Consider the following 13,304-nt stretch of genomic DNA (forward strand, 5'->3'; position numbering starts at 1 on the left):
AATATCCTTTACCTGAGACTGGAGTGCTGGATTCCTTGGATTGCTTTGCATATTGCTAGGACACTTTATCAAAAAATATATTTTTCAATTGTCCCAGACCCCATAGGTGATTTTAATAAATGATGTAGAGCTATTTTTGTTAAAGACTAAACGCTACCTACAGGTTTATTTAACCCCTTAAGGACACGGCCAATTTTGACCTTCAGGACAGAACAATTTTTTTAGATTTCGCTCTTTGCATCCCGACGCTCATAACTCTCTTTTATTTTTTGTACGACGTAGTTGTATAAGACTGTTTTTTTGCGGGACGAGTTGTACTTTATGTACGTACCATTTTTTGGTACAAATACATTATCGTTTAATTTCTATACATTTTTATTTGGGCGAAATTGCAGAAAAAAAGCCGTTCCACTGCAGTTTTAATATTTATTTTTTTTACACCATACACCGATCATCATAAATACTGTTATAGATTTGTTGTACAGGTTGTTACGGTCGGGGCGATACCAAATATGTCTATTATTTCATGTTTTGGGACTTATATTTGAAAAAGTTTATTTATTATAAAAAAATCTGTTTCTGTGTATTTTTTTACTTTTTATTTATCATAAAAAATTTTTTACATTCATTTAACTTTTTTTTTTAATCCCATAAAGGGATTTATCATTTTGATTTTGATTTTGTAACTGTAATGTACTGGCATAGATCTATATGCCAGTACATTAGCCTGTTACTGATTGTACACAGGCAGTTGTTAGGACATACCTCAGTATGCCCTAACAACAGGAAATATGTTCAGACAGCCCTGGGGTCCTTCAATGGACCCTGGGCTGTCTGGCCATATGAGTTGTGGGCTTTGATCGCGTCACAGTTATTTTTCTCGATCAAAGTGCAGTCCCCCCTCCTTGAACGCCGCGATCAGCTTTCATCGCGGAGTTCAAAGGGTTAACGGCAGAGAGAAGATGTTTCTCTCCTCTCCGCTGTCAGAGCAGGGCCGTGGCTGTGTTTTACAGCCGATGTCCCGCTCTCGATCGCGTGCACAGACGGCTGTCACACAGGACGAGAATGCTCGTCCTAATGCGCGACGTACCCACCGCTCAGGACGAGCATTCTCGTACTGTGTCGGCAACCAGTTAAAGGGTTGTCTAGGCTGGAAAATGTCTGTCATTTTAGACCTCTATAAATGAGCTTGAAAGTTATAATGTGCACCATGTTATTCTTAACTTCATTGCTGCTAGGTTTTCAAGAGGTCCCACCAGCGGCACACCCTAAGGCCAGGGCTACACATAGACTTTTTGTAGCACAACTGATTGATTTTAACTGTTGAGTGACAGGTGCAGTCCACAAGGTTGCATATAACTCAATGTACTCATTTGGACTTCAACTGTAGGTCAAGAGTTAATATCAATCAGTAGTGCTACAAAATGTTTAGGTGTAGCCCTGGCCTTACAGAACAGGATTGTTTAAAGTGTACAACCCCGTTAAATCTTATTGGATGGAATTGTTTGATTTCAAAGAGGTAAACACAAGTTATCCTGGTGAACAAGAAACCTGTAAAGTTATAAAAAAATACCTAAGATTTTATAGCCTTGGTGTGATTACATTGACCTTTGCTGTATTGATCTCCTTTAGACTTGTAGCTAATTTTTTTTCTCGTTCCCATCAAGATAAGAGTCGTTAACAATCAGCCACTCCCCAAAATTTTCTCTAAACCTAAGACCTGCCTTTTTTTCCCTTTTTCGTTCCTTTTAATTCTTTACTTTGGGATTTCGCAAGTATAGCTCCCAACAGTTTGAATGTTTTAGACACCCACAAAGATTGAAGTTCATGATTCTTTCAAATTCATTGCATTTAAAGAGGATCTGTCACCTCTCCTGACAGGTTTATTTTTATTAAATAATTGTATTCCCCATGAAATAACGTTTCTGGATTATCTTTTCTTAGAACTTTACCTTGTACCATTACTCTGTTATTCCTCCTATAAATGTATGAATAAATTGTAAACTGGGTGTTGCCGGTTGGGGGGTTTTCACTAGACAGACTGATAATGTCCATTTATTGCTGACAGTGACACTTTTTAGGGACACCCCCTTTGACAAAGGGAATGGTAACACCCAGTTGTTCATTTATTAATACATTTCTAGGAGGAATAACCGAGGAATGGCACACCACAGAGTATTAAGAAGATATATTCTAGGAAGATATTCTAGGAAGATATGAGATGCCTCAAACCCGGGTGCACGTCAGAAATCCCGGGTTTGAGGCATCCTATTGGTCCACGGCCTCCTCAATGTCCGTTCCGTTCATTCTTTGCTTGTACTGCAACGGCAGCACCATTTATTTATTTATTTATTTATTTATTTATTTATTTATTTATATATATATATATATATATATATATATATATATAGCAGAAAAAGAATGGCGACAGCACACTGCGACACTAATGCCACCTAAACCACTAAATATAAGTAAATATGCACTAAAGCTAAATCTACTTATAATAGGGAGGTTCTTAGTGCACATTTTGATCAAAAAGTGTTTGCCCACCTGCCACGACAAGGCGACCTCCTATACATATACATGGGGTACATATATTTAGGGATAGTGGGGATCACATTAGATATCTGAGGTGCGATCATGTGATTCTGTGACCGCACCTCAGATAAAGCAGGTGGGTGGGATAAACTAAAGAGGAAGGGAGAACTAGTGGGGGGGCCAATAGACACAGAGGGGGCAGAATAATTAGTAAAGAACAGGGCTGTGTGTATTCTAACTCTCGTGCACGAGCGTGTCAGGGGGAAAAAAGACACAGATGAAAATCAGAACTTCCGGCAGGGCAGAGGTAGGGAGAATAGGAAGAAAAGTCTTCAGATTTAATACAGACTGTATGTTAGGAACTTTACTAAATAGTTACATAGAATATTAGTTCAAAAACACTGCGGCCCAATAAATAAACTATCATTTATGCCTGACAACTGATAGCGCAAATCTACGCAAGCGCCTTGCTGGCGTAGATTTGATTTTATGGTTCACGGACAGCCAGAGATTTATTAAGAGGCAGACGCATCTTACTTAGACTTTCTTTAGATTAAGAATGGCCTATTAAACGCCAGTCTTATTAAATTCCCCAACATGTTTTATTGTAAATAATCGACCATTGCAAATTGACTTTTTTTCTTTGTTAATACTGTTAAAAACCCTTCACTACATATTAAAGTTGAAAAGTGAACTGTCCCGTCAACCAGTAAGTGTTTTGATAGGGGTTCCATACATTTGCGTGTTCTTATGCCTGCAATTTTCATATCGCAGAGTAACTGGTCTCATTGAAAATTCCTCTCATTTGGATCAGTTGTTTTATAGATAAAATCTCCTTTCCCTAAGAGTCTGCTGACTGGAGAGAAGCGTGTACTACATGAGCTGTTTCCTCTTTATTAGCAGCTGCTCCCATAATCACATTATGAGATCACTTGTTGAGATATTTTGGAAATCAAATGTTTCATTGTTATTTTTTTAATAGTTTGGAAATGGCATTAAATATTTAAGTCCATACCAATAAAAGAAAAGAGAATGGTTCAATCCTCTATATACCACATATGTGGTCTCTTCCCTCGGTTTCCTCCTCTTATAAATAACTGGCTCTTAAAATATGACTCGATTTTAGGGACCATACTGAAGGAATTTGTTCTAGCAATCTTTGCTCTGCCACAAGGTTCAGGTATCCGCTGTTGGCTGTGTATAGAAGGACAAGCTTAGAAGACCTGTTTTTTTTGATGATTATTCTCTTGACATTGCTTGAGAGTGATGTTCACAAAGACTTTTTCCCGGTGTAGATGGTTCTCACCTCCAACACAACAGGTGACTTGATAGAAAAGCTGTTAACTTGTGTATATGACTTTGTTGTGTTTTGTTGAGGAGCAGTTTTTTTGCTTTCTATAAACATTTGCCATGTATACAGGAAACTAGTCCAAGGTATCTCATGGAAAGAAACAATAAGTGTAGGGGCTACTTTATGCCAGAGAGGCCAGCATGCTGACACGCTATACATATGATTTGACTTTACTACTACTTCGGATTTCATCTTTTATTACTGTATTGTATTGTCTGGCAGAACAGACGTGTTTTACTTATAGTAGGGGATGATTATTTGTGCTTTTTTAGATGTCACATGTAAATGTCAGTGTGTCATCTTGTTCCTAAGAACAATATATGGTAGATGTGCACGTTTTGTTCTTGATGCTTCAAAACAAAGAATTATCTTGTACGTGGAACAAGTATTTTATAACACGACCTCTTTCTTACCAGCCACTATGTAGGTTTATGGACTGAGAGGACATAGACTAGGAAAAAAAAACCTTCAGGCTAAAATGATAATGGCTCAGTGTTATTCTGCTGATCTGTCTGAATACAACGCTGTCTCCATAATCAGTGTGTTCTTACCTTTTCTCTGTCTTTAAATCTCCTCCTCTGCCACTTTTATATTTCTGCACTACACCCACCACTCACTGCTAGATCCCCCCTCTCCACCGTCTCCTCCGCCTGTCAGTTCTTATTTCCTACAGCTTTTCTCAGCCTTTCATTTTGCCCCTTCCTGTCTTATCTTAACCAGTGCCACTTTCTTTTTCTGCTGCACACATCCAGTGTGTTTCCCTGGCTTTATCTGTTCTCTCCATCCCACTCCCCCTCTCTCTGTCACACTGCCACTCAATCTGTCTCTGTCCCATTATTACAGCAGCACGGTGGCTCTGGAAAACTCTGGGAGAATGTGTTAGATCAGCTAATATGTGATCCAAGGTTTTAGCCGGAATCGCACCCCGTTCATCCCCAGGCAGCTTCCACTTTCTTTCATTATCTCTCTCCCCTTCCTTGCACATTGGATCAGCTCACCCCATCTTGCTGTCTTGCCGCAGGGCTGTCGCAGAGCCAGAATGTGTGAGGAGAACAAGGAGTGGGCAATCCTCAGCCCAGAGGAGTTCACCCAACTGCAGAAGTACATTGATTGTGAGTAAACATCCCCTATAGATCCTTATTACCCAACCTTCAGGCTCAATTGTCCTAGACAGAGGAGAAGACTGCAAGCAAATTGTGCCGGAGATGTTCAAATCAAATGCTATTTTGTTTCTAGACAGTACCAAAAAGGTTCAAGATGTTCTGCAGGAGTTTTACGGAGATGGCACCTCCAGCCCCCACCTTACAGAGGAGGTGAGCTTTTCTGCAGATTTCTATTCTTATTACATTTTTCATGTGTTTGGGTGTCTCCTGTGCTGGGGTATAGCTTAAAAGTAATATTACGTCAGGGTGTTTCCCAGTTCTGTGTCACACAGATGTGCCCTTAGATGATTTGCGAAGACCTAGGTTTCCATGTGATGCTTGTTTCGCAATATGTGTTCTCTAAATATACATATACAATCATTTATCCTGCAGTATCCAGTGCTCTAAGATATAAAGTCATGAGTTCAATCTAGGCATTTGTTAATTGTCCGTTTTATACTATATTAACTATTAAAATTATTCTACATTCAACATGACAATGAGCCCAATATGCAAACATATAAGGGTTGTTTGGGCACATCACATATACTCTACATATGTATGTCATTTATTTATCCACCCCAGGATCTGACAATTTTGCTGATAATTTTCAACATGTCTCGGATAGCAGTTGGTTTATTTTATGAGTAAGAACATGTTCACTTATATGATGTTGTTTTTTAAGCAGTTTGTAGGATTCGCATACAATCTCTAATGTTCCTTTTCGTGACCGTTTTGAAAGAAACATAAATCCAAAGTGGCGTCCTGCTGCTTCCAGAAAACAGCATGAATATGAATATAGATTTTAGTACCTGTGATTAAAACACACATTATTGAGAAATTTCTATGCCAACATGTGTCTAAAACTTTGCTTTTATGTTTTCCAGTCAATAGATTTTGAGGGGTTTAAGAGTTTCTTGAAAGCCTACCTGGATACAGATGACATTTCTCGTGATCTCTCCCAGCGGCTGTTCATGTCTTTCCAGGCCGTACCCAATAAAGGGAATGAAACAGATGGGGCAAACGGTAAGTAAATCTCTGGAAAATGCCCATTGCAATATAGTAAGAGGAAAAATGTTGTGATAAATACTTTGGTACTGTGAATTATATATAGTCTATAACTATATAGTGAGCAAATATACCTTCTATCATGTTTGTGTAATATATTTTTATTACGTTTTATGCCGTTTTCACTTATTTTTAAGATCATGCTTACTCTTTGTAGTAAAGGGGGAAACAAATCTCCTGTTGCTACCTGGAATCCATGAACAAGCATGCCAGCTTTTGACTGATCTTATTATTCTTATTATATGCCTAAGCTAAGTACTTTGAATGCCGAAGAATGTACTATTCTGAATGGCCTGCAGGTTTGACACATAAACTCATCAATGTCTGAATATTCAGATTAATGTATAAATATAGGAATTAAAGGGGCTGTCCAGGGTTACAGAACCATAACTGCTTTCTTACAGAAACAGTACCACTCCTGTTCACAGCAGCTCAGCTCCATTCACTTCAATGAAGCCAAGCTGCAATACCAGACACAAACTATGGACAGGTGTTTTTGGAAGAAAGCAGCCCTGTTTTTCCAACCCTGGGCAATCCCTTTAATAAGTCAGACTGCAGGTGATATATTTTAGCAAGCGCATTCAGTGCTAACTACTGTAAATAGAGACAATAAGTAGAATACATTTTACATTTGCTGACTTTAAGGAAAGCCCTATTTAAAATGAATAACATGGCCTGTAAAGGGCCACATGTATTACAATTAATACAAACACAGGTCACTGCTTTTATACCCGAAGGCTGGTTTCACACACCGTGTTTAGATGTTTTTTTAGCCTTCTTTATTATATCTTTGGCCACACGCTAGTTGAAAGTCTGTATTATAATATGAGAATTTCTATGTACATAGTGTTTTGGTTAGTTTTTGGGGTCAGTGTCATTTTTATCAAAACGCAGCATGCTGAAGGGATGGCGTTTTTTCCAGGCGTTTTTCTCCATAGGGTTTTCAATATAACTTAACTTCAAAAATGCTTGGAAAAACACTTTGTACAAAATAACACATATTAAAAACGTTACTAAATATTAGTGTTAAAATCAAAAACAATAAAAACAAAAGAAAAAAACTGTGTGCCATGCGTTCAAAAACCACTACAGGTTGAAATGAGGATTACCAAAGGTTTGGCTATACAGTTTCCGGCTGAACGACTTGTACAGGTGAAACACGTTGAATCCATGAACCCGAAAAACGCATTGCTAAACCATGGTGATTCGCAGTAATAGCTTGTTCTTGGTCATACCTAGGGGAGGGGCTTCCTGAATGGTCACACGGTTCTGAAATAGTTCACACGTGACATGGATTAAGGCCAAACAAGTTCATTAAAGTGGATCTGTCAGCTCTCTTGTCTGTTATAGTGAATACTTGCATTCTTCGTAAAATACAAATTCTGGGGTATCTTTTCTTAAAACCCTGCATTGTGCCATTCCTCTGTTATTCCTCCTGGAAATGCATAATGAAAATGACAAATGGGCATTATTATTCCTCTTGTCAAAGGGATATATCCCTACACACTAACAATGTGCAATCAGTGCTGACCGTATTAGACTGAGTAGGGAGACATCCTATTAATAAAGGGAATGGTAACACTCGATTGTCGGGAGAACGGACAGGTCCTCTTTACGTTATGAGCTTTTAGGCTGGTATCTCATGTGGAGTTTTCGAAACGTAGCAAAAGTAGTTTTTGTGACTTTGAACTCATCCTTACAAAAACATGAACACTAATGGATCAAATAAAAACGTCCCCAATCATTGACATGGTACATTTTATGTTTTATTGGTTGTACTGTAATAAATTCGTGCAGAGGTTGTGCTACCTTCATTTCACTTACAGAATCAAAAGAATATATCATTAAGAGATGGTCAAACTTCTGCATACGACTTTATGTACGTAGGTATATATACAGTTGGGTCCAGAAGTATTTACACAGTGACACAATTTTCATCATTTATCCTCTCTACACACTACAATGGATTTGAAACTAAGCAATGAAGGTTTTCCCATGAAGGACGTTTATGACACCGGATATGTCATAAATGTCAGATAGATGTGGGTCCCACCTCTGGGATCCGCACCTATCTCTAGAACAGCCCCCCTAAACCCTGTTCTAGCTTTTTGTGCTCACGCTGACTCACAGCCACTTACTGATTATATGGTCGGGAGTTACGGAAATAGCGTAACTCGCCGAGCTACACTGTTTCCGTAACTCCCATAGAACTGAATAGTAGTTCCAGAAACCACATAGCTCACATGCTACATTGCTTCCGTAACTGCCATTCGCTACTATGGGAGTTACGGAAAAAGCTTAGCTGAGCGAGTTGCGCTGTTTCCGTAACTCCCTACTATTTAATCAGGATGAGGCCGGTAGTCCGTGTGGGCACAAAAAGTTAGAACGGGGATTAGGGGGCTGTGGATATGTCATAAATGTCCTTCATGGGAAACCCCCTTTAACCATTTAGGAATATCAGAAATTTTTTCTATCATCCGTCCTTTTTCACAGGCTCAAAAGTAATAAGACAAACTAACAAAGTTATAAAAAGAAGGATTATTGTTAATACTTGGATGCAAATCCTTTGGAGTCAATGACTAGAACCCATGGACATCACCAAATGCCGAGCTTCCTCGCTTGAGAAACGTTGCCAGGCCTTTACTGCTGTCCACCTTCAGTTGTTGTTTGTTTTTGGGTCTTTCTGCCTATCTTTTTTTTTAAATCAAACAACTGTTTATTGAAAATACACAATATACATCTGTCATCTGCTATAAATCCACTTTCAGCAGAGAAATAAAATTTACATTACACATATCATCTTTTCGTATAAATTCTGTGTATACATTACATATTTCCCATATGGTTCTTTAATAACATCTCCACCCCCCAACCTTAACTTCCTTCCACACCCCTTCCCCCCCTGCGCGTCCGTGTCTCTATCCCTTGGTATATCTCACTCCACTTTTATTGACCTCCCAATCCATAGTATTGTGCCCATTTACCCCATTGCTTATCATATTTATGAATCGCTCCACGTTTCATATATATTCTTCGCTCCAAAGCCACCGTATAGGTAACATAACTCACTAGTTCAGAAACCTCCGGGGGATCCCACTGCAGCCAGTATTTAGCAATCAATTTTCTTGCGTGATATAGTACTTTTTTAATGGATAGCAATTCAGCCCTATCTTCTTCCACCCCTCCCATGCAGCCCAACAGGTATATCTTAGGATCCAGTGGGAATTCCCTGCCATATATCCGAGACACCATTTCTTTAATCTCTCCCCAGTATGCGTGCAACCTTGGACAACTCCAGAACATGTGTTTCAGATCTGCCCCATCCAATAAACATCTTTGACATTCCATTGTAGATCTAAGCCGCATTTGCCAGAGCACCTTAGGTGTTCTATACACTCTGTGTAGGAGAAAAAGCTGCGACCTCCTATGCGCCACACTAAGGGAGAGGACTTTCGGTGACTCTAATATTTCCCCCCACTCGTCCTCTGTCAATGTTCCCACATCTCTTTCCCATTTTGTTTTAACTTCTGCCATCGGATCTCCTAGAAATTTAAGAAGCAGCGTGCCATATACTAGAGATATAAGCCCTTTTGTGTCTTTTGCCCCCAGTATCTGTTCCACCACTCCCATACTGGAACAACCCATATCCAGCACCCTTGCCTGTGCTTGTGCCGCATGCCGCAGTTGAAGGTATTGATAAAATAACCTATGGGGGAGGCCAAACTCTTCCTGAAGCTGTGAGAAAGGTTTAAAAATTCCCTCATCATATAGCTGACTCACCATTCGAACTCCATTTTGCTCCCACTCCTGAAATCCCTCCAGTGTGCTAACCTCCCCAAGGTATGGATTGTTCCAGATGGGCATGTAATTAGAGCACCCCGTAACTCCCAGTAAGGCCTTACATTCCCACCAAACCTTATGAAGCAATAACAAGGTAGGTTTTCCTCTCGCCTCCCTCTTCAATTTATGGGATTCCAAGGCCTCTAGCATACTCATGCGTTGCCCCAGATAGAATAGCAGCTTCCCCCTGGAATCCCAATCCTCTCTATCTTTCCATCCTGCAAAGTGCTGCAACTGCGCCGCCAAGTAATATACCCACGCATTTGGGATAGCCAACCCACCTTGCTCCTTTGGTAACTGCAATTTTTCCATTTTAATTCGAGGAATCCCCCTTTTCCACACCAAGTCCCTGAACAGGTTATGAATCCTCCTGAACCAATACTTAGGTAACCACATTGGAGCGTTGTGTATCACATAGAGGATTTGGGGCATTAAAATCATTTTAATTAAGTTCGCCCGTCCCAGTGCTGAGAGCGGTAACTTCAACCAAATTTTTGATCTATCTTGGATTTTTTCCAATAGGGGTTTCACATTTAGGGCAACAAAGTCCTGCACCTTTGCCGAAACTGTAATCCCCAAGTACTTAAATTCCTTCACACAGGGTATATTCACCCCTCTCACCACCACCGGCAGACTCAAAGGGGTAAGCGGCAGTAGCACTGACTTACTCCAGTTGATTCTCAACCCCGAGAATTTACCAAAGCTTTCCAGCACATTCATAACTGCCGGCAACGACCGATCTAGTCCCCTTAAAAATAACAAAACATCATCCGCATATAAGGCTATACGCTCCTCTAAGTCCCCATATCTAAATCCTTCAATATCCGGATGCTGTCTCACAACATTCGCTAAGGGCTCAATTGCTAAAGCAAATAACAACGGGGATAACGGGCATCCCTGACGCGTCCCCCTTTCCAGAGCAAAGATCTCAGACATCCTTCCATTAGCTCGAATTCTTGCCATTGGCTGTTTGTATAACAGTCGTACCCATGTAATAAAGTTATTCCCAAACCCCATGCGTTTCATCACCGCCCACATATATCCCCACTCTACACTATCAAAAGCTTTAGCGGCATCTAGGGATAACACTGCTCTAGACCGAGCATCTTCAGTATCTGCCTGAATATTCAGGAACAGCCTTCTCAGATTAACTGCCGTAGATTTTGATGGCATAAACCCTGACTGGTCTGGGCCAACAATGGTGGTCACTACTTTCGTTAGCCTATTGGCAAGAATTTTTGCAAGAATTTTAACATCTGAGGTCAACAGTGAGATTGGCCGATAAGATTCAGGCATAGTCTTGTCTTTCCCCTCCTTAGGAATAACTACTATGGCAGCCTCAGACATTGACCGGGGCAGACAGCCCCTCTCAAAACCATCCTGAAACACTGTCAATAACTCTGGCAGAAGCACATCACCGCAGGTTTTATACAGCTCCACTGGTATGCCATCCAGCCCTGGTGCCTTTTCATTTGCCATTGAACTCACCGCTTGTTGTATTTCCTCCAGAGTTAGTGGTGCCTCCAGCCCCTCCCTATCCTCTGCCGTCAGTGTGACCCATGTCATACCCTCTAAATAGTCTGCCAATAGCGCTCCCGTATAGTCAACTTTAGAGCTATATAGTTCAGTATAGTAAGATTTCAGCACCTTCAGCACAGTTCCTGTGTCTTTGGCCACCCCCCCCTTTCCCGTCCTGTAAGCAATGAACAAACGCGCTATCTTGTGCAGGCCTAGCTATAGTGGCCAACAATCTACCTGTCATTTCCCCCTCCTCATAATATTTCTGTTGCATAAAAAGTCGTTTATTAGCCGCCTGCTCCATCACATGGTCCCTCAATAGTTTCTGGGCATTCTTCCACTGAGCAAGCGTATCTGCCGTGCAGTGTGTAACATGACTCTCTTCTGTTAGTGTTACCCTATTTGACAATTCCACACCCATTTGTTTAGTCCTATTCTTAATAGCCGTAATCTCTCGTATATATACTCCTCTAATATATGCCTTCATCGCATCCCACAAGACGTCGACAGGCACCGTGCCAGAATTAAATTCAAAATACTCCTGTAGACTCGAGGCTATTTTTTTCCCCCCCTACCAATTGAATCCAGAACGGATTTAACCGCCAATGCATTCTAAGTCCTCCCTCCTGAGGACTGGTTTTGACTTTCATTAACATTGGAGAGTGATCTGACAGCGATCGCGGCAAGTATTCCACCTCTTCAACACACACAACTCCCAGACTATTACTAAATATCAAATCCAACCTGGACAGTGATCCATATGTAGAAGAGACACAGGAATATTGCACAGTAGATGGCCATTTAGCTCGCCACACATCCGTAAACCCCACCTCCGTCATATATTTTCCAAACGATGTCATCCCGGCTTCCATTCCCCCTCCATTCCCCAGGAATTTATCACGCGCCTTATCCATTATATTGTTAAAGTCCCCCATTAGTATAGTGGGGACCATCGGCCAGCCAGCCAATTTCTCGAACACTTCCCGTATGGGGACCACAGAGTATGGGGGAGGCACATACAGTATCACTATAATACATTCCCAGTTAAAAAGTTTACAATGTACCCCTACATATCTACCTTCCCGATCACTGAATGAGTCCAGGCAACTAAACGGTTGACTCCGATGTACCAAGAGACTAACCCCTCTTGAGTACGTGGAATGAAAGGAGTGGAAACTGTGCCTAATCCAGGTTCTATGCGCCTGATGGGCCGTGTCTTTGGTCAGGTGAGTCTCTTGCAATCCCATCACCCCAGCAGACTGTCTTTTCAATGAATCAAAAATAGCCCTGCGTTTTGTAGCCTCCCCCATACCCCTAACATTCCAGGACATAAAATTTACCCTTCCCCCCATCTACACAAGACTTGGATTTGACATTGAGATATACCATATAATACAACACACTTCTGAATACGGCACGCTTTAACCTCCCACCCCCCACCCCCCCCGCAACACATCCCCCTCCCCCCTGTTATATCCCTCAACTCCCCACCTTGCCATAAACTTACCCTCCTAAGAGGGTCAGGGCAGGCGAACAATTCGCCCTTATCGAGACATTTCAGCACCTTATTCACAGTGTATAAATACATGTAAAATATTCTATGCATTGTACTTCAGAAGCTCCGATCCTCCCGCCACCAGAATACAGCATATACATATTATCTTCACATTTCAAGTAATCATATCACGGTCAACCTTCCAGTATTCCCCCCCCCCTTCCTTCCCTATTTCTAAAATAAAAGGATTTCAACTCCTCTCCAACAATTCAGCGTTTCAACGTACACCCGCATTTCTTTCTCCTCTCCCCCCATCAGCAACAGTCCCATCAGGAACCTTCAGGTGCGCACA

At 41.0% G+C, this 13,304-nt stretch overlaps 1 protein-coding gene across 4 annotated transcripts in view; it reads left to right on the forward strand.

Moving 5' to 3' along the window:
* DGKA (diacylglycerol kinase alpha) overlaps positions 1-13,304 on the forward strand; it is a 184,822-nt gene that overhangs the window by 97,923 nt on the left and 73,595 nt on the right. For 3 of the 4 annotated variants that reach the window (XM_075852117.1, XM_075852116.1, XM_075852118.1), the window contains 3 exons: positions 4,911-5,001; positions 5,126-5,202; positions 5,919-6,057. In XM_075852117.1, coding sequence (XP_075708232.1) covers positions 4,929-5,001; positions 5,126-5,202; positions 5,919-6,057 — 289 coding nt within the window. In that variant the 5' untranslated portion in view covers positions 4,911-4,928. Of the gene's footprint in view, positions 1-3,694; positions 3,859-4,910; positions 5,002-5,125; positions 5,203-5,918; positions 6,058-13,304 lie in introns of those variants that run through there. The other variant, XM_075852115.1, reaches the window with a different exon arrangement.

This window comes from Rhinoderma darwinii, chromosome 2, assembly GCF_050947455.1.
Source record: "Rhinoderma darwinii isolate aRhiDar2 chromosome 2, aRhiDar2.hap1, whole genome shotgun sequence".
NCBI classification, from domain to species: domain Eukaryota; kingdom Metazoa; phylum Chordata; class Amphibia; order Anura; family Rhinodermatidae; genus Rhinoderma; species Rhinoderma darwinii.